Consider the following 21,529-nt stretch of genomic DNA (forward strand, 5'->3'; position numbering starts at 1 on the left):
CTATGTACAGTTAGCAGAAATTAGGTTCCTTCAGAGGCATGTGAAACACTACAAATGAGGTGAATGAAAGAAGTATTTTCCTTCTACAGCAATTTGCTTGGAAAACAAAGAGAAATGGGGAAATTCTGCCTTGAGAAAACAATGTTGGATCCCTGAATCAAACATTGATTTAAAATTTTTAACAAAGTGCCTTTCAGAGCACTCTGGCCCAATTGTTTGAGTACTGGGCCCTATACAGTTAATATCTGACCTCTAAGAGAAACATCCAGCTCTTGGCCACAATCAATAAGCTGGGCCCCTTCTCCAGGAGACAGTGGCACCCCTCCTCTGAGGTTAGAGTCCTCTCCTGGCCTGGTGAGAGATGCCTGCCACAGAGGAATGGAAGAGGGGTAGGAGGTCATTCCTGAGGCTGAAGTTTAAGAGTCTGGAGTTTGGCTGTGTCTGGAACGTGGCCAGGGAGTGACATGGGCACCATGGGGCTCTTCTCTTTGGCTCTGCATAGCTGTTCACAACTCCCCAGGCAGTCGGCCTGCACTGGATGCACAACGGAAGCCAAGGTTGTCTGAGGCTGAATCTGGAGTGTTGCCCATCCTGGCACCAGAGAAGAGGAGAAAGAATGGACATTTGTTGAAAAGGGGCCTGGAGTCTTACTCCACTTTCCTGCTCTACCTCCTAGGGCCTGCTGTGGTCCAGGGTACGGGAGGACATAGTCTAGAAAGAAGCCTGGGGTGAGGGCGCTCCTGGGGCAATGGGGAGAAGGGCCCTGGGACAGGGTGGAGGAAGTGTGAGTGAATAGCCCTGAGAATCTGCTCTGGAAGGCAGGAAGGGCAATGACTAGTAACTTTAGCTGCTGGTGGTTTAGAATAACTCAGTCAAAACAAACAAAAAGTCCTGTCAGTAAGAAGCAAAATGTTGTAGTGCCAGTGAGTACTTCATACTTTTTAATGAACTTTCACATATGCTCCTTCATTTGCCATTTCTCAATAGCTCTGGAAGGGAGGGTCTGTTCACCATTTTAGAGACCCAGCAGATACTAGACAGATGTAAATATCCTGCCCAGAGCCAACTACTGCTTCATGGGCACAAGAGATTCAGTGGCAAACCCAGCTTCCTGGTTCCCAGGCTAGTATCTTCTCCATTACTTTGTCCTAAAAAAAGGAGGCGAGAGAAAGTCTTGGGCCTCAATGTGTCAAAGAAACGTCTGCAAACCTGACTTCCCGAGGCCACAGAAACTGTGGTCTCTTTTTAATCCTTATGGAACCCGGAATGGGAGGAATCACAGGGAGATCAATCAAAATAAATGTACAGATGAGAGTGTAGAGACAGTCCCAGCAGGAGACTCAGGTGCTAGCACTAATCATCTGTGTGAAATGAGCAGGTCCCAGCACCTCCCTGAGCCTAATTTTCCTTGACGGTAAAACAAAATGGTTACAGAAAACGACTCTTCATGTGCTTTCCAGTTTGAAGGGTCAATATTTCCATGACCCCAGGCCATAACCTATTTATGTGGCCATTCTACCCCCTGTCTCCGCACACCCAGTTAGGAGGACAAGAACAGAAAGAAAACCTTATGGTTTGGGACACAAAGTCTTTCTGGGTGCTAAGAGCTGGCAAGAAAAGGCACAAGTCGCCCTGGGCTCTTTTGCTTCTCATGGCAAGTGCTGCTGGTTCTCTTTTCTGTGCCCAACTCTGGGTGCGGACGGAGGTGTGGAGGCAGTGCCAACACCAGCTCTGGCGCTGTCTGTGCTCTGGGAGACCAGGACCTGACCCTCAGCCCCCAGATCCCAGGCTTCTTACCTGGTGGTGACCCGGGCCCGGTGGTTGGCGGAGCCATCAGCTGTGTCGATCCAGGATGCCCCCCGGAGGACACGCATGTCCTGGTCAGTGGCCGGGTATGGTGATGCCGTCCACTCCCACACGTTGCCCATGAGGTCATAGAGCCCTACAGCACAGCAGGGTGGGGGTCAGTCCCAGGCTGGCTAGTACCCGCCCCCCCCCCCCCCCGCCCCCACTTATGAAGTCTTTAGGGGAGGAAATGCTTCTCTGGTGGTGTTTCTTTCTGCCTCATTGATCAACAGAATGATCCCACCAAACAATTTGTGAGTGTTGACAGCAATGTGATAGGAAATCTTACCATAGTTATTCTGTGGGGGGAAAGCATTCACTGGGGAGACTCCATGGAAGCCATCCTCAGCTTTGTCACCCTTGGGGAACTTTCCCTGAGAAGGAGAAATTTAGACTAAAGTATTTACCATCCTGTTCCAAGGCAGGTGTCCCTGTCTACCCAGAGGAAAACCAAGGTCACTTGCTGTGTCATCGGGGGTGGGGTGAGGGGTATGGGGCAGTGTTCTGAGATACCCATCCTGAGCTCCCAAACTAGTCACCTCATGTCCTCCACCATCACCTCCTGGCTGGATTAGGACGGGTATGCTTTCCCCTGTGCCCACAGGGGTCTAGAACAAGCCTACCCCACTCCCACTTTCTCCACTCTCAGCAGCTCCCACTCCTCTGCCTTGGACCCCATGCGCTTCGGTGCCTTGGGAAGAAAGGCTCTCCTCCCCTCCTCTGTGGTCAGCACCACCTGCCATCTGCAGAACAACCAATGCCCACCCTGTGCTCTCCTGTAACACCTCTTCCCCTTCTACCACCAACAGGTGTAACTCTCCCTCGTCTGCCCTGACTCTATCCTCATCTGTTCTTACCACCAAAATTCCTGAAAAAAAGGACCCTATATTTGCTGATGCGATGTGTCCAATGTGTTCATTCTTCTCATTAAAACTGGGATTCATCTTCCACTAGTCTATGGAAGCTGCTCTTACTAAAGGGGAGATAGAAGGGGCAATAGCTACTACGTGCTAGGGCTGCTACATTTATCGCTTTTAATTTAATACTTACAAGGTTGTGAGGCAAGTATTTTCTCCCTTTAAAAAACTGGCAACTGAGGCTCAAAATGGCTAACTTATCAAAGATTACAGTGAAGAAGTCAGATCTGTCTTTTTGCAAAGCTCTGATCCAAAGATCATCTAAGATCAGTTTATCCCTCAGGTCCTTTTTAATACTACCCCCTGAAACGCTGACGCTGTACCACCTCACTCTACAGAGTCTCCCTGGGAGATGACATTCTTGCCCAAGATGTATGCTGATGACTCCCAAACCACTTGCTCTGACCCAGATCTCTGCCCTAAGTTCCAGACTCATATTTTTGACTCTCAGCATATAAATGACCCAAAGGCACCTTAAACTAAGCTGATCCTACAGTGATCAAGTTCTAGCCCTCTGACCCCAAATGCATATCATCTATTCTGGATAATGGTACACCATCATCCTGTTGCCCAAGCTTAGATTCATGCTCGAACCCAACTCTCTTTCACCTCTCCACATCTGATTAATTACCAAACCCTGTCTATCTTCTCAGGCACGCCTCTTCCATTTGGCTTCCTCTCCATCCTGCTGCTACTTAATTCACATGCTCAAAATCCCCTGTGCCATTGCCACAGCCTCAAATTCAGAGAACCCCTCCCCCCCCCGCACTGCCACCATTGCAGCTGTACTTCATTGGGTCCTGCACAAATTAGCAACTAGCATACTCCCTAAATCAAAGATGCTTTTAGTCCCCTCTGTTGACTCCCCACTGCCTACAGGGTAAGATATACCCGTATCTTGGCACACCTGGTCCTTCATAATCTGCTTACAACCCACTGCCTACATCATCTCCTACACCCCCCATTTCACTGTGCTCCAGCCTCTCTGAATTTGTCCCATCTCTGAACACACAGTACCCTTTCCTAATACAATGCTTGCACTCATGTTGTTCCTTCAGCTGATAATGCCCTTTCCTACACTTTTCACTTGGCAAATTCCAATCTCCATCAGGTTCAATGTCATCTTCTCTGTGAAGTCACCCCCAGCTCTCTCAGGCAGTCATTTACTCCTGCAACTTTTCAGTATGTAGCCCTACCACACTGTCTTTTGCTTTACCAGTTTAGTAGTTTATCAATCCCATTAGAACACAAAGCCCTCTGAGTCCCACAGCCCAATGTGCCGCCTAGCCTACAGCAGGTTTCGATCAAGGCTTTGAGAAGGGAGAGGGGTGAGGAATGTATGTCTTACCTGCCATAGGTTGGTGCGGTTTGGCTGGAACTGGTTTCCCCATGGGTAAACCTGACCTGCCAAGAGAGCAAGGAGATAGCAGGGGTGGGAGAGGTGAAGGGTTGTGGAACAAGGGAAAGACAGAAATAGTGAGGGAACCAAAAGGAAGTCAGAAGGTGATGAGAAAAGAAGAGAGAGATTACTTTTATTTCCCAGGCCTGTCCCTTCCCCTCACTGTACTGCACTCAGAGCCCCTGGCCTCCTGATCTGCTCCAGGACAGTGCAATCCCAATTGTGGTGCTGACTCATGCCAGTCTGTAAACTAACTGTTACTGGATCATGTCCAGATTAAGTACAGAAACTGGGGGTAAGAATGAAGAAACTTGTCAACTAGACTTAAATTGGATAAACAAACAAGCAACCTTATTATTCACATTAATAATTTTGACTACTGGGATAGCTGGTGTTCATTCAAAGAGTAGCAGAGGTATTGAACACGGGGAGTTGCTGCTTCCTGCTCCTAACTTTTTGTTTAGTTGGGATTGCAGAACAACAGAGTTATGACCAAATAGTGATTCTTTAGTCCCTTTACACCTATGGAAAAGGCAGTCTAGGTAGTGCTTTTCTTTCCCCCTTGCTATGGTGTTCTGATCATTTACTGAAATGTAACATGTCTGGGTGCAATCTCCAAAACTGACAAATTTTCTGTCTGTTCCTTCATTCCATTTTTCCAGTTAGTAATTTTTATGGCATTGTACATTAGTATGGGTGTGAGATGGATGAGAATTGAAAACAGAACAACCGACCCTTTGCCACACAGTTTAGAAGACTGCTCTCGGGGGTATGGACCCTTCCCACCCTTCAAAGCCCCCCATGCAGGGCAGTATGGGAGAAGAATAAAGGGGAGTCGCGCTGCCGACTCTATACCCGTCAAGCCCCCTCGGGCAGCAAACTCCCACTCTTCCTCGGTGGGCAGCCGTTTCCCCCGCCAAGCACAGTAGGCACGAGCGTCATTCCAGCTCACGTGTACCACTGGGAGCTCCAGTCTCTCTCGGATGCCAGAGCCAGGACCTGCAGGCTGACAGCCAGGATGAAGTGAGACAGACTTGTGGGAGCTCATGGAAGTCTGAGGAAGGCTAGGCTTAAGGTGCCTGAGTTCAGCTTTTACCACTAGATGGAGCAAGGAAGTTGGAGGAGACAGCCTGGTGAGCGCGGAGAGGCCCAGAGTCAGAAAGGGAAAAGTGGGGTGGGCGATGGGAAAAAAGATCAGGGCACAGGAAATAGGGTTGCTTGGCTGTGTCCTCAAAATTTATGGTCATCCGTTTTGATTCCATATTTCTAGATGGGCAAGGGGTCTAGGGAAGCCAGGCCTCCAGAATAAGAGTCAACAGGGGCAGAAAACAAGGCAGAGGAACCAACCCTTACCTGTCTCCAGAATGCCCTTTCCACTGGAAGCCACCAGAGAACAGACTGCAAAAAAAGGAAAAGGCATGACTGCAAGATGCTCTGACCCAGCAAGGTCACCTTCCTGACTGACACACAGGAGGTAGAGCAGACACTTTAGGCTGAGACTCGGGTGGTCCAAGTGGGGCTGTTTCTGGAACCTTTAAAGCAGGACATCTCATGACCGTTATTGGAGGGGATGTTGAGATGTTCTCTTGTCAGTTCATGGAGTAACTTGAACCCTACATGTGACCAGATCACCAGACTTTTTACAAAGTCTCTCTATGCAGAAACCAGCACAAGGTTAACGTCTCGGGAGTATGTGTTCATCTGACTCTTCCAGGGAGGATCTCTCTTGCTTCCTCCCTGCCTGCGGCTCTCAGGGGTGATTCTTTCTTGTGGCCCAGGTGACCCCATAACCCACAGGATTCTCTGTCCAGGGCCCACTCCTTCAGCTGAAAGCCCAGGTTCTCTCACCTCCATCTGATGGGCCACTTTGTTTCTAAGCTCATCCGAGACAAAGTCCTCAAAGACAAAACTCCATCCAAACTTCTCAGCCTCTGTCCGGTACTTTTTTTCCCTGACAAACTCCCTGAAAAGAGAGATATTTCACTTGGTTAAGCTGCTACAGTTCCAGGTCCCACTGTCACCCCCTCCTGTTCCAGAAAACCTCATATATCCTTCACCTTTAAGTGAAGTTTCCATCAACAACACATCACAGAGTTTCCATCAACAACAAGGAATTGACACTGAAGTCTGAGTAGGAGATTTTCCTTTAAAATCTGTTGCTGTATGTGTAATTCATGTAGAGTAAAATTCACTCTTTTTAGTGCAGTTTTGTGAGTTTTGACAAAACTTATAGTCATTATCACAATCAAGATATAGAGCAAATCTATCAACCACCTCCAAAAATTCCCTCATTGCCTCTGCAACCATTGCTGTTTTTTGTCCCTAGTTTTGCCTTTCCCAGAATATAAATTCACATACATCGAATCATACAGTATGTAGCTTTAGAGTCTGGCTTCTTCCATTTAGCATAATGCTTCGTTGCCAGTATTAGTTTGTTCCTCTGTTTACAGAGTACCATTTTATTGTGTGGAGGTTCTGTATTTTGCTTATCCATTCACCACTTGCGGGTCATTTGGGTTATCTCCAGCTTTTGGAGATTATGAATAAAACAGCTGAGAAGATTTAAGGGTGGGGAACAGGTCTGTTTTCTGAAAGGTCTTCATCACATCCCCACTCTCACAACAATCATGAGAGGGAGGCAGAACGTGATTATCTCCATCTAACAAATGAAAAAAAAACCGGAATCAAATAAAAATGATGTACTGAAATTTTAGAATGGATTTTCACACAGTTTGGTATGGTTTAGCAAATTTTAGCACGTAAAATTTTCAGCGTAAGATGGATTGTTTTCACTGGGCTAATAGTACCCCATCTGTGCCAGCCCTCTGACATGAGGAGACATTGTTCACCCATCAAAGGGGCATTGAGAATGGAGGAGGTGATCACATGTGGTAGCAACAGCTATTCACCAACCTCAGAGCATCTGAGTAGTTTGAAAATCTTTCACCAGAGAGGCAGAGACAAATCATGGGGGTTCTAAGCAAAGTTTAGGGGCTTGCTGGAGGTCTATCATAAAATAGGTCATTAAAAATAACAAATAAATAAATAAATAAATAAATAAATAAATAAATAAATAAATAAATAAAAATAGGTCATAATTTGAAATATAAAAGAACACACACTGTTCATCTATCTAGCTAGCTATTTCTGGTTGTCATGATGTGGTGCAAACCTGATCAAAAGTGATTTCTCCTTCAATTTTAATAACTTTTCTGTTTAAAAATACTTTTAAAAAGCACATATAAGCATAGAGTGCTGGTTGGCTCAGTCAGTTAAGCGTCTGACTCTTGGTTTCGGCTCAAGTCATGATCTTACAGTTCGTGAGTTCGAACCCTGCACCGGCTGTATGCAGCCTGCTTGGAACTGTCTCTCTCCCCGCCTTTCTCTTCTTCTCCCTTGCACTCATTCTCTCTCTCACTCTCAAAATAAATAAATACTTAACAAAAAAGCACATATGTGTAATGCACATTGTATTATAGAAAAATGAGAAAGCACAAGTATATGAAAAGAAAAAAAACTGAAATCATCCATTATCAGACCAACTAAGATATATATATATATCCCTTACATAGTTTTCCCTGTCCTGCCACCCACCCCCCCCGGAAGGATTTTTAAATACCTTTAATAAGGTGCTTCCCTGGAATTATTTTCATTTGGAAGTCACAAAAACATGGGCAAAATCTGTAAATTAACACAATGCTGCATCTCCCAGTTCTTTTTTTTTTTTTTAATTTTTTTAATGTTTATCTATGTTTGAGAGACAGAGAGAGACAGAGTGTGAGCGGGTGAGGGGCAGAGAGAGAGGGAGACACAGAATCCAAAGCAGGCTCCAGGCTCCAAGCTGTCAGCACAGAGTCCAACGCGGGGCTCAAACTCACGAACTGTGAGACCATGACCTGAGCGAAGTCGGACACGTAACCGACTGAGCCACCCAGGTGCCACAAATACACCAATAATTCTTACGCTTACTCTGTCTCCTGAGTAAATTTTTCCCTGTAAATTTTTATCTTAAAGAGTTTTAAGGCCACAATGCAACACATAAGTCATTTCCCACATTTGCTTTGTCTTCCTGTTCCCTCCTCTTCCTTTTCCCACTCCTCCCTCTCTCTATTCTCCCTGTATCATTTGAAGGTAAGTTACAGGTATCACCTGGATCATTCCCCACTTCAGCCTTTGCAAAACATACCACCTTGAGGAAAGTGAGGCAGCTCAACGAGGCTTCCTAGACTGAGTTGGAATCACAATGCTTGTCCTAAAACAATGCCAGTTCCATAAGTAAATATAAAGGATATTTAAAGACTCCCAGCTACCATGACCCTTCTCCCAATCCCTTTTCCCTGTGGAAGAGGTTTTTGTTAAGTGTTTGACTTCTGCCCCTATTTCTCAGTGTTATATCCAGTGTAATGGAAAATCCACTGGCTCAAGGGTCAGAGGGTTTGAGTTCCAGGTCCAGCTCTGCCATAAACAGAGTCTCCAGACTTCAGATTCTTCACCTGAAAAACGGAGACAGCACTTATCCCATATTACTATTGCAAAGATGATATGTAATAGTGAACAAGCTAGTTTCCTTTTAGCTATCAGGAACGAAAATCAGAAAGAGCCTTTACCGCTCCTAGAATACCTGATGTACCTGAAATCTTTGTTGGTGACAGGAAATACATCAATGGCAAAGGGTTTTACTGTCACCTCCCGGACAGGCCCTTCACCATCTCTGCCATCTGGTGAATTTGTTCCCATCTGGAATCTCCCACCTGGTAGCTGGACCATGCTGGTAGCCTGCCCATTCCCTGCAGAGAAAAAGGAGCATCATCAGTAATACATGAATATATATAAAACAAGTGACAATATTTGGATCATACGTAATATTCATAATGATGTAATGAAAAAAAAGGCGGCTTAGAAATTTGGCTTTAAATTTTTGTTCTGCCACTTAATTTGTTGGGTGACCTTACGCAAATAAGTCAGTCTGAGTTTTGGTTTCTTCACCTACAAGATGGAGATAACATCTAGCTATTTCATAGGTGTGGCTGTATAAATTAAAATTAACATGTGTGAAACGTTGTGAGTGCATTCTAATTATTCAACAAATGTTTATTTTCTTTCTTACTGCTCTATTTCTGTACACAACTCTTTGTCCCAGCTAGGTAAATCTAGACACTATACCCTGAAATACATCTAGCACCTCTCTACCCACACTTCTGCTCAAGTTGTTTCTCTGCCTCTTCCTCCCCATTTCTGAATGATTTTCACTATTATATCATATGCTCCAGAAAGAAAAGGACTACACTTATTTTGCCAGTGTATTCCTGGCATCTAGCACAAGAGCACGATAATTAGCAAATAACTGAATGAGGTCCTTCATAGCTACTGTTTGAACACCTCAGAAAATCAGAATTAAAGGTATCTTTATTGTTTATTTTTTTAACTTTTGTTGTTGTTGTTGTTGAGAGACTGAGAGCACGAGTGGGGGAAGGGCAGAGAGAGAGGGAGGCACAGAATCTAAAGCAGGCTCCAGGCTCTCAGCTGTCAGCACAGAGTCCAATACGGGGCTCGAACCCATGATCTGACTGAGCCACCCAGGCGCCTCAAAAGGATCTTTAATTCAACCCCCTTATTTAACAGGAAAAAACCAAGACCCAAAAAAGAGAAACCACTTAAAGAACTAGTTAGCAGGGACAGCACTAGATCCAGGTCTCCTTACTTCCAGGTCAGCACTATTTCCAACCTGCTACACTTGTCTTCACACTTTGGGGTGTTATGTTTCTGCCTAAGGATGTCTAAGTATTATAAGTTCCTCAATGGCCGAGTCTACCATTTTTCATGTTTCTCTGTCTTTAGCCTTCTTATTCTCATTCTGACACACACTGATGATTTCATCTACTTCAAGGGAGAAAAAATTTTACAGGGAAATCTCAGATTAAAAGGGAATTAAGAAACAACATATAACTGCAATGTATGAACTCTGACATTAACTCAGTAAGTAAACCATAACAAACACAGTAGATGAATTTGAACACTAACTGTATGTTTAAGGATATTAATGACAACTGTTAGTTTTTTAAGGTAGAGAAAGAGTATGGTGGGTTTTTTTCATGACTTCTTGTCTTTTTGGCTATTCATGCCGTGTATTTACAAATAAAATTGTGTCGTGTCTGGATTCACTTCAAAAAGGCCCCAGGGAAGGAGAAAGTGATATACCAAAATAGCAAGATTAGTTATAAACTGGCGCCTGTTTTTAAGCTGGGTTACCGGTTCATAGGAGGAGGTGTTTTTATATTCTTTTACACTATGTTCGAAAGATTCCAAAATAAATTAAAAGTGAAAAAGCAGTTTGATAGGATATGAGCATTAACCATCTTGCCAAGTTGGCTGCCTCTGGCTGCTCCAAGCCCATCCCGGAAGCGGGCGGAGGGGCCACGGTCTCTTTCCCGACCTGGCAGGGCACCCACCCCTTCCCTGATGTTTCCTGGGGCACACAGGGTCAGGGGACAGGCCAGCACACTGACCTAGCTCGAGCCACGGGCCAGACAGGAGCAGCGGCAGAATCAGCAGCGGTGGCGAGGGGCCCATGCCGGTAACAGGCGCGGCACGCCGCACCGTAAAGCCCTTCTGCGCCTGCGCCCTGCGTGCACCGCTTCGGCCACCGTATCGCTGGCAACGCCTCCTTAGCGTTTCCCTTACAACCCCCTTTGGTCAAAAGGGCTTGGTTAGTCCCAGGCTGTGGCTGGGTATAGAACTTGTGGAGCCAGAGAAGAGATTAGTGTCCAGGGGCCCTGGCGTTCCACAAGCTCCTCCATTACACTGTGAACAGAACATTTCCACGGATTTTCTACCCATTTATATTCAAATTCCTTTTGGGCCCTGGAATACCATTTCAAGATCACAGAAAAGGTTTCAATTTAATATTTATTGCACACCGTGGGCAACTGCCAAGTCCTCAAAAACACAAAGCTTTGCAGCACACAACTTCACTCTCAAGGGCTGTGAATGAGATCTACCAACTATAAAAACAATTTTGTGGAAGCGGGTGGGAGAGAACAGTAACTTGGGTGAAAGACGACACTACAGAGTTTGGAATGGTTGGGCAGGTCCTCCAGCATAAGCACAGGTACAGACAGGGGTGTAAAAATATGGTCCATGTGAAAATCTCCTTTCCCTTAGCCCCCATGCCTTTAAGGGTGTTTTTCCGTCTCCTCTATTTCTAGTTTTCTCTCTTCATACTTTCAGTTTATTTATATATAATGATCAACTCCCTTGCCTCTACTTCACCCATCTTTCTGCCCAGTACAACTTTCCTGGGGAGCATTTTAGCAAAAGTACTTAAAAGTATTAAAAGTCCAAACAAATGATTCCAACAGTTTTACTCAGGAATTAATACTAAAGAAACAGGGATGCTTTCAAAATCTTAAGTTACTTTAAGTATTATTTATATTTGCATAAAAACCTACAAGCCTGACAGTGGAGAACTAGTGGATATATTAAAATACATCCATTAGAAGAAATTATTAAACCATTAAATTTGCTTTTCAAGGAACATTTAATAACAAGGTAGGTAACATACTTGTCTAACATGGTACTTTTAGATCATGGAAGCTAAAGCAAAACATCCTGTTCATTGGGTGAAAACAGCCTGCTTAATGGTGTACACTGCAGTGACATTTAAAAAAATACTGTAATTATAATTTCAGAACTTCAAAATTTGAGTGTCAGTGTTCTCTTTTTCGTATGGGAAAGGAAAATGCTTTTGAAAATCATTTGAAGCTTGGACGAAAATTCCATGGCTATATTCTTAGGATCACTCTGTAGTCTTCATGATACAGATGACACAAGGGAAGCTTCAATTCAACCTTTTAGAGAAGACATTCCAGCTCGCATGATCTCATCAACCAGGAGAATGTTGGTGGCAATCACAGTGCTGAAAGGGGAAGGAAAAATCAGATGGCTCAGATGTGACATATGAACCCCAAACTGTGCAAATTATATCCAATTAACTTTCTCCTTTCCCCTCAAAAACATAGAAGGCTAGTTTAGTTTTTATACTTTCAGCTGATTACATTTTTATGAAAACAAAAACAAAAAACCCCACGTAATTAAACATACCAAGTAAGAGTATGAGGATTCTCTAAAGGTTATTTTAGTTTTGGCTGTCTCAAACTTACCAGGAGTGAAGAAGCTGTTTCTTTACACAATAGTTATCCCATATGCCTACTTCAGCAGCTACCATTGGCTCACCTGTAAAGTAACCCAGTATTCTTAAAATCACACACAGAAAGTTGGAAGATCAGAATGCAAAGAAAACAGAGTATTTTGTGATTTGCTCATCACTGATTATTCTCATTATCCAAAGTTCCTCAATTAGTCCAATTTTGCTCCAAACTACGATCTCTACTCAGAAGACATCCAGTAATAGTAATGCGCTATTTGGTTACCAAATGTTTGAACATCTCTATTTTTCCAGATGCATTCTTGTTTGTTCATATTAAAGTAGAGCACTTGACTGGCCAAAATGGGCCTACCATTTCCCTCATTCCAGAAACCCTTTCTACTAATGTGAATGTATGATGCTGTTGACAGTAACAGGTCTTACAAATACTGCAGGATTCTGTTATCTTTCTTCCACTCTACTTTTCTCCAACATTCTTTTGTTTCCATTTTTTATCCTCCCTGATTTTACCTCACCTGAATCTAGTTCTCCCCCTACAAATAGCTGTGTTCTCTTACCTGTGTTCAAGTCCACACCTACAAGTTGACCTGATTCCGAATGTTCTGCTTGAACTTTAACTAGTGTTTCTTGAAGGTCAAAACCAGAATTCTGAGCAAGAACCTAAATAAACAAATTTAATCCTTTAAAAGACAGAACACTAAGAAGTGATAAGAACCATAATTCCAATTAGTAAAAACAAAACAAAAAAAAACCCCTTAAGATAGACCAGTATTTATGTTCATATCAGAGAATAACTAAATAGAACATTTGTTACTAACCAACTCATTAACCCACCCCAAGCCCAGCAATACACTGGTCATAAACTATATCCCTAAAATAGCATACAAGAGAAAACAAAAGAGCAAGCTTGTATTCTAGTATAACTCCTACACTGCAAACTCTTAAAACAGTTTATCTCCTGCCATCTGAAACTTCAGTTATTCAACTCCCTTCCACAGGAACCAAATACATTTGGATAAGAGATACCTGGCTCTAGTTATGTTAGGGAGAAAATGAATAAAACTTGTTCACTCAAAGTCTACATGATAAAAATGCCATTATCAAAAAGCTTTCATCAGCTAAATCATTTTGATGTAGTTAAGAAAACTGTTAAAGTATTCATACCTTGGGAATAATGAGCAATGCATCAGCAAATGCTTGCACTCCAAGCTGGGCCCTGCCCTTTACACTGGGCTTATATTTAATCAAGGCTTCTGCCATTGCCACTTCCACTGCACCAGCACCTGGAACTACACAGCCTGTTGGGGGCGGGGGGACGGAGAGAAATGCTAAGTTGCAGAGAAAACAAAACTGTAGAATCATTTTTAAGAAAATTAAAACACACACAAAAGCCATCCATTTCTTGAGAATTTGGCATAACCACCACAGTGTTAATACTGCACTTGAAAGCAATACAAGCAACACATCAAATAGCAAAATGGCCCAATTTAACTAGTACTTGGAAGCTCTTGCAAGGTCTTAGCATTAGTTCATTTATTTGTATCCACTTTTAATCATGATATGCTATAAAAAAGCCTCGCATACCATCACAGGCATTTTAAAGGGAAGACTTTACTTTTGCATGGTGTCTGGCTGTGTAAATTACTGATAAAAAGAACACAGTATTCAGCCATGCCTTTCACACTAGCAAAAGAATATACAATAAGGATCTTACCATCATCAATAGCATTTTTAACAGCCCTCAAGCCATCTCTTATTGCATCTTTGATTTGAGTGAGTGTGTGCTTATTTGGTCCTTTGACCAATAATGTGACAGAGCGAGGGTTGTTACATTTCTCAATAAAGGTGAATTTCTCTTCTCCCTATGTGAAAAAGATATTTTCAAAAACAGGATATGGTTATACAAAAAATGAAGAGGGGTTTATGGAAGAATAAGTAGTTTATTAATAAGAAAACAACATACCAATCACATTAAAGCAAATAAACTACTTCATATAAAAGAAATGTGACTTTTCCCATCAATGGCTTATCATTACTATACATAAGCATCAAAATGTATGTAAACAAATCAAAAATATGATTCTGGGTTTGAATGAATTCATGAACGAAACATCATTGTATTATCATCTTCAGAAAGAAAATACACTCACCAATGTATATTCATAGACAAGTCCTGCATGTCCCAAACAATCAGGATTTAGGTCATCAAAAGAATTTAGAGCTACTCCACCACAAGCAAGAGTCAGCCTGAAATATTGGAAGTGTTTTAAGGGAGACCTGTAAGTGGCTTTGTTATGTTTGAAGAGATTAATAATTTTTAGGAAGCGATCTTTCAGAATTACATACTGAAATTAGATATTCTGAAATGTATTTTAACTCAAGCCTTTCCATTCACCACCAACCAGCTAAAAACCAGTCTTTTCTCCTAACTCATCATTTAAACCAGGCTTTCAAAGTTAGGAAATACTCCTTTGATAAGAAATCTAAAGGCGAACAAGAGCTCTTTATTGTGGTGAGCTCTGAGGAAAAAGTAGTTCTTTGAAACCCCTTGATGCTGTCTCTCGACATGGTTACATACATACACATTTCATGGTTTAAAATTAAAACAAGCATATACCAAAGTTCACAGCAGCATTATTCACAACAGCATTATTCACAACAGGACATTTGAGGAAGAAACTCAAATGTCCACTGATAAATGTATAAATAAAATGTGATATATTCATACAATGGAGTATTGTTCATCCTTGAAAGGGAAATGAGATTCTAACATATGCTATACAACATGGATGAACTTTGAAACTATCATGCTAAGTGAAGAAGCCAGACACAAAAGGAAAAATACTGCATGATTCCCTTACAGGAGGTACTGAATTTAGAGACAAAGTAGAATAGTATTTACCAGGAGTGGGAGAAACAAAGTTATTATTTAATGAGTAGAATTTCAGTTTGGGAAGATGGAAAAGTTCTAGAGATGAATGATGTAATGGCTGCATGATAACATGAATGCGATTTAATGCCACTGGATTATAATTAGAAAAAATGAGTAAAATGTTAAGTTTTATATTATGTGTATTTTATCACAATAAAAAAAGGAAAAATGTAATTACAGGAGAAAAAGCAATCCCAGTTAACTTGCAAAATAAATAAAATTTACATCACCAAGATAATCTGGTATCTGTACCTTTCCATATTTCTCCTTTTAGCCCTCCGCAGAGCTACTATGCCTTCTTTTGCAAGAGCATCTAAGGAAAAGGGGTCAATTCCCTGTGGCAAAAACAAGTTAGTTTTAATAGAAGTCACCTTAAAAATAACAATGAATGATACAGGCTCATTTATAAAGTAAAACTTCATTCTCACCTTTTGATTAATAACCACGAATCCTTTATCTGAATCACCACAGACTTTCTTTTTCAGTTCTATTATTTTTTTAACTCTATCTTCAATGAATTTTCTTTCAGCTTTTACAAGCTTCTCTCTCTCTTCTGCACTCTTGTAAAAAAAGCCAGAATTCACTTCTCTATTTAAAAAAAAGTTGGGGGTGGGGGGGGAGGGAAATGTTTATTTTTTAAGAAGATAAACCAGCCGAAGAAATTGGGTTAGTCTTGAGATTTAACAAATAGTTAACTCCAGTCCTTATCCCTGGAATGTTTTCAGAAGTTATTTTCTATAATTCACCCAAACCCAACTGAGGCATTAGTATCCTTAGAGTAATCTCACAAGTGACTTGCCCAAAATACAAGCTGCTCCACCTCTCCACTCCATTTGTAAGGGGCTATAGACTCACGTTTTTTCATATTCTAATGACACATTGCACGTGAGGATGTATGCATCTTCTACTCTTTTCTTCATATCAGGATGCCGAGCCCCATGGTCTAAAACAAGACCTCTGATTAAGCTGTTAAAATACATATAGTTATTGATTTCTAAATGATACATAACATATATTAATGAAATTCAAACACTAAATTGAGACTGTATTGATAATTTTCACACAACTTTAGGAGTTTTTGAACAAGACTTTTGGGTGAAACCAGGCAGGTTCAATTATGAAAAAACAATATCCAGAACATAACAGACACGACCCATTCAAACAAAAGTAACAACCCTTATCTTGTACAGGAAACTGCAGAGAAATAGTTGCAAATGGCTGGCTATCAAATTGTGATTACCTCCTTTAAAACATATTTCTCTTAAAGTTTGTTTATTCATTTTGAGAGAGAGGAGAGTGATCATAACCTGAACTGAAACTAAGAGTTGAATGCTGAGCCACCCAGGTGCCCCTAAAAATATTTTTTAACTTGGTCATTGAAATATATATTTTAAATTCCCCACCAGTCTATTATGCTTTGTATCCCACAATTCAATAAATCACTGATGTAGCTCACTTTTCAGAATCACTCTGACTATAAACACATCATACCAGTAACTTCAAGAGGAAACACTACTGAGCAAACTAAATATTCACCTAGGAATACACACAGGAATTCAGAGACAAAAAAAAAAAAAAAAGTCGAAACAGATGTACTGTAAAAAGTGCCTGTAAATTTGGAAACATACCATAAGGATTTCATAGCATCCTACCACGTACCTTGTATCAGTTTCAGATTTATGTTTCATCTCCATAATCTCAACCATGAAGAGGTCAATAGGCTCATCTTGTTTTTTAATGGCCAAAATCGAATCCACCACAGCCTACAATAGGAGCATAACCATTAGATGAATTTGATTTGCAGAAGTCCAGACACTTATGCTGCTTGTTCTACAGAGAAGTGTAGTTTCTTTAAAATCTCTGAACTGATCTAAGCCCTTCTCTATGAGCTAACAGAATACATTATTTGTAAAGGATTGAAGTCATTTACATTCCTGACATCTCAATTTATAATTAGGTAAAGAATCACTGACATCCCCACTATTTTATTAAAAATATTGACGACACAAGTTTTTTTCATAATAAAATTTCCATTTTATAAACCTTTAATGGAAACTCTGATTATATCTTTATAACCTGGTCAGGTATACTATTATTTGATCTTCTCATTTTACATTTTAGGAACACACATCAGTTACTCTCACTACCACAAAAAGGAAACTACTTATTTCACATGGTATAACACTGTGAATGTTTTTTTCTTTTTTAATGTTAAAAAAAAATTTTTTTTTTTTTGCCTGGGGGGGTGGGTGAGTGAAAGAAGAGCGGTGGGGTGGAGAGAGAATCCCAAGCAGACTCCCACTGTCGATGCACGGCTCCATCTTACAACCATGAGATCATAACCCGAGCCAAAATCTAGAGTTGGGACACTCAATGGACTGAGGCACCCAGGAGCCCTGACACGGTGAAGGTTTCAGATAGCATCCTGTAACCGAAACCAGGAAGTATATCAAGGGTCTTCAACACAGGTGTACTGTACCAAATGCCACATTTAACATACCTCTGTTAAGACATCAGCAAGTTCAGCATGCACTTTAGTACGTAGAGATGTTCTGGCCACATCTATAAGTGTTTCTCTGTCCATTTCTTTGCTTACTTTGACTTGTTCCAAAAACTGAAGTGCCTTTTCTTTTGCAGCTTCAAATCCTTCTGTTATTATTCTGGGATGAAGACCCTACAAACATATAATCATATAACCATCATCTCTAACACTGGAGTTCTTCAATTAGATGACAAAGTAAATGTTTAAACGAATATTCTGGACCATTTATATGCTTTAATACAATAAAATGTGCTGACCTTCTGAATACATTTAAAAGGATAGATAGTCCTTTCAATGCAGAGGAAAAGAACAGACATTGCTGTAGCACAGAGTCAAAACCAAGGGAACTATAAAGCACACTTGGGTTTTCACTGTGCAAACCACAAGGAATAACGCCCCAAACTCAAAACTGTGCTCAGGGGGACCATTTATTCACATCTTTTACGAACAAAAACAGGGAGACCAAGGGTCTGATTTTCCTCTCTTCCCAGGAATTTCTTGGCATTAGATCACTACTATGGTTTGCTTTAACTTTCAAACTACTCAGGACTAAAAAAAAGTTGTGAATTCTTATTTAAATTTACATTTTAGTTGGCTTTTTCTTTATAAATATGCCTAGTCCTGAATATCCGGTTTCTAGATCTCAACTACCAATCTATGTTATAGACATATATAAATCATATGCAATGCCACTTGATAAAAAAAAAAAAAAAAAAAAAAAATCCTGCAGGCCAAGGAAGGTTCTTTAATCTGTCCAGGATCACAATAAACTTGTATAAGACCAGGCTCTGGTTCCAAGATTTAAGCCCCCTGCTCTTTACATTCTACTATACTGCCTCAGCTACTATTAACACATAAATTTATATAAATAAAATTCAGATTATTTCATGTTTACATAACTATCACAGAAACACAAGAATCATGTATACTTCAGAAATGTAGAGATCCGCCTGTTTCAGTAGTTCTCCAATGATTAGGACATTGGAAGTGGTACCATCACCAGTTATGTCATCCTGGGCTGTTGCTACTTTGGCTATTAAGGAGGCTGTTGGGTGTTGAATTTGCTGGAAGTAGAAAAAGAAGAAAATTACTTAAATTCAAACAGTCCAAATAAATATACCTTAAAATATCTGAAGGGACTCCTTTAAGAGCATCTATTTGCATAAATTGCCCAAATGTTCAGCTACATGTGGCGCTGATTTAAAACTCACCATTAATTATTTTACACATCAATTTATGGTAATAAAAACATTCACATCTAGATTTGAGTGGATTATCTCCACTTTACTGATGAGGAAATGTGAGGCTTAGTTAAGGTTTATTGAAGGTGTGAGTTACAAGTAAGATATAATTTCAAATCCATGCATGCTTCTTTATGACAAATCTAGGACTCTTGTGACAATAAACCAGGTTCCTTCTTTTTTCTTTTTTAATACATATTTTTTACGTTTGTTTATTTTTGAGAGAGACAGAATGCGAACAGGGGAGGGGCAGAAAGAGAAGGACACATAATCCACCGCAGGCTCCGCTCTGAGCTGTCAGCACAGAGCCCTATGTGGGGCTCAAATCCATGAACTGTGAGATCATGACCTGAGCCAAAGGTGGACACTTAACCAACTGAGCCATCCAGGCGCCCCTAAACCAGGTTCCTTCTAAAATTAAACCCCAGCAGCCTCCAGTTCAGTTGGAACGGAACAAATAATTAAAAAGAAAAAAAGTTTCTTTAGCAAAGATCATCGGTGAATGCTACATCACCGAAGAAAGGTTTTGGGAGAACAGGATATTCATTATGTCTCCAACATCACCCACAGATTCTTAATTACAAAAGATCCAAACAATGCTCCTGTACTGCTTTTGATTTTTAAATCTCCTATTCTCCACTAACCTAGTGCAGCCTTTTGTCTCTGGGGACACTGACAGTTTGTCTGCTAGCACAGGTCACCACTTAGCCAACTAAAAACAAACTAAAACTAACCTTCTAGGTTAGCTAATCCTTACTGAAGATGTTTACAAATATCTGCAAACTGAAGGCATGGTACACTAATATCAAAACCCTAAATTTTATTCTGACTTCAAAACACAGGCAAGTCATTTCCTTTCTTGGATTTTAAGTGCCAGGTTTTGGAAACTTAGGGAAGAGTAAAACAATTGCTCCTCTCAACAGTCTTATATTCTTGGGACAGTGAGACTTAAAAACGGTAAAGCAAAGAGTTTTGTCTCCCCTTCAGCTGGAGGTGGAGATGGACCAGACAGAAACTGCGGTTTTATAAAGAGAAAAAATAGCATATGAATAATAATAATAATGATAACAATAATAATAAAGTATAGCCGTGTTATCACATTTTGCACCTACCTGGGTCAACCGCTTAGTTTTCCAAATTTTAATAAATTTTAGTAACTACAATCCTTTAACCAAGGACTTACATGGCAAGAGTAGGGATTCAAAAATAAGTTATCAGACTCCCCAGGGTTCCTCCTGGCACTGTACTGTCAGTACTGTTACCAATAATAATCTTCTTCTACTTCCTCCAGACCTGCTGAGGGCTAATAGTGATTTCTCCTATTTTGAAAATGAACATTAAAAATCCTCTTGCAAATTACACGTAATACGGAAAACCAAGACATTTTTGACCTAGTATAGCAGTCTCTCACCATTTCATGAAGCAGCACATTGCCATCTTTAGTAAGCTTGATGTCTCCAGCACCAGAAACAAGCCTGTTCAATGGGCAGAAATGAACCACAGTGTGACTTTTTCAACGGGCACCAAATTAAGAGTCCCATTCAAATCCGGCTTTACCCAGAACCTAGGGAGCTGGGGCCACGCGGCTGGTTCTCTCTACCCAGCAATAGGAATGATGCAGTGCCCACCCCCTCCCTTCAGAGAAACGGTCGGCCGAACCCTTAGGGTTGCTGGAGCCCAGGGCGCGGGGGAGAGCCGCGCACGCGGGCAGCTTTGTTCTCCGCAGAGACAGCATCGATTACAAGGGGAAACGGCCGGGGCAGGAAACAGGCGCGACCCGGGAGTATGCGGGTAAGTAGGGCCGTAGCCGCGAGCAGAGGCCCGGGGGCGGCGAGCTCAAGGCCCTGGCCCCCGCCGCCATGCCCGCGACGGCGCGAGGTGCGTGGTGTCCGCCCTACCCTACCCGCCGGCCCCGCCTTACATCTTCATGGTGCCTTTAGGCCCCAAGTTGGTCCTCAGCACGTCCTGCAGTCCCCGGGCCGCGCTGATGTTGACCGCCAGCGCCGCCTGGGCTCTGGCTACCTCGGCCTTGGGGTTCAGGGTCTTCACAGCCGCCATAGCTAACCACCACAGGAAGAGGAGGAGACCCGGCGTGCGGAGTGCCTAAAGCCGGCTCAGTGTGGCCTGGAGGCGCTACCCGGGTCTTCTGGAAAAGTCGGGCGCGCCCGGACCGTCCCCAGCGTGCCCGCGCTGCTGCCATTGGGCCGCGAGTCGGCCAGCGCCGCTCATTGGCTCGCGGCGCCTGCGGTTCCGCCCCTCGCGGCCGGGCCCCGGCGCCATTGCTCACGAGAAGACCCTGTTCCCAGGCAGAAAGGGCTCGCAGCGTTCCGGTTTCGCCGCCGTCTTGGCCCAGCTTGGCCGTCCCGGGACCTGAGGACGGAGGCGGGGTGGGGCGCGCGGCCGCTCTGGCGCCAGGCTGGGCCTGTGGGCGGCGCGCCACCCGGCATGATTGCAGTGTGGGCCGCTCTTTCCTGGAGGTCTCTGGCCGC

The 21,529-nt window shown here is 42.3% G+C and overlaps 3 protein-coding genes and 2 non-coding genes across 5 annotated transcripts in view; 1 reads left to right on the forward strand and 4 right to left on the reverse strand.

The window, feature by feature from the left end:
• Positions 1–407: 407 nt before the first annotated feature.
• On the reverse strand, positions 408–10,746 carry SUMF2 (sulfatase modifying factor 2). Its single transcript, XM_042922153.1, has 9 exons — positions 10,668–10,746; positions 8,792–8,948; positions 6,010–6,124; positions 5,515–5,559; positions 5,017–5,167; positions 4,111–4,166; positions 2,135–2,219; positions 1,798–1,942; positions 408–591 (listed from the first exon to the last, which is right to left on the reverse strand). The coding sequence occupies exons 1-9, from the start codon at positions 10,729–10,731 to the stop codon at positions 507–509; spliced, it is 903 nt and encodes a 300-aa protein (XP_042778087.1). The 5' UTR covers positions 10,732–10,746; the 3' UTR covers positions 408–506.
• A 759-nt stretch (positions 10,747–11,505) lies between these two features.
• Positions 11,506–21,219, reverse strand: CCT6A (chaperonin containing TCP1 subunit 6A). Its single transcript, XM_042921481.1, has 14 exons — positions 20,962–21,219; positions 20,452–20,515; positions 18,729–18,863; positions 17,758–17,931; positions 16,917–17,020; positions 16,113–16,223; positions 15,686–15,845; positions 15,510–15,592; positions 14,476–14,572; positions 14,040–14,187; positions 13,490–13,623; positions 12,883–12,985; positions 12,321–12,393; positions 11,506–12,076 (listed from the first exon to the last, which is right to left on the reverse strand). Exons 1-14 carry the CDS (start codon positions 21,096–21,098, stop codon positions 12,004–12,006), a joined length of 1,596 nt encoding a protein of 531 aa, XP_042777415.1. The 5' UTR covers positions 21,099–21,219; the 3' UTR covers positions 11,506–12,003.
• LOC122210406 lies at positions 13,861–14,000 on the reverse strand. The gene has a single exon (XR_006198052.1). It is a non-coding gene; the product is annotated as a small nucleolar RNA SNORA15 (small nucleolar RNA).
• On the reverse strand, positions 18,045–18,178 carry LOC122210407. The gene has a single exon (XR_006198053.1). It is a non-coding gene; the product is annotated as a small nucleolar RNA SNORA22 (small nucleolar RNA).
• PSPH (phosphoserine phosphatase) overlaps positions 20,734–21,529 on the forward strand; it is a 55,483-nt gene continuing 54,687 nt past the window's right edge. Inside the window, 1 exon segment of the mRNA XM_042921482.1 lies at positions 20,734–20,831. The gene's annotated coding sequence lies outside the window, so the exon portion shown is untranslated.

The sequence above is a fragment of the Panthera leo genome, chromosome E3, assembly GCF_018350215.1.
Source record: "Panthera leo isolate Ple1 chromosome E3, P.leo_Ple1_pat1.1, whole genome shotgun sequence".
NCBI lineage: Eukaryota > Metazoa > Chordata > Mammalia > Carnivora > Felidae > Panthera > Panthera leo.

Bases quoted from the DNA above. Each gene is read 5' to 3' on its own strand.
- SUMF2 (XM_042922153.1), bottom strand. From the start codon at position 10,731: ATGGGCCCCTCGCCACCGCTGCTGATTCTGCCGCTGCTCCTGTCTGGC. The intron at 2,220-4,110 runs GTAAGACATACA...TCTCCTTCTCAG, and splicing joins ACCGCACCAACCTATGGCAG to GGAAAGTTCCCCAAGGGTGA. The intron at 1,943-2,134 runs GTAAGATTTCCT...GCTGTGCTGTAG, and splicing joins CCCCCCACAGAATAACTATG to GGCTCTATGACCTCATGGGC.
- CCT6A (XM_042921481.1), bottom strand. From the start codon at position 21,098: ATGGCGGCTGTGAAGACCCTGAACCCCAAGGCCGAGGTAGCCAGAGCC. The intron at 18,864-20,451 runs GTGAGAGACTGC...TTCTACTTCCAG, and splicing joins ATGTGCTGCTTCATGAAATG to CAAATTCAACACCCAACAGC. The intron at 13,624-14,039 runs GTAAGATCCTTA...CGCCCCCAACAG, and splicing joins TAAAAATGCTATTGATGATG to GCTGTGTAGTTCCAGGTGCT.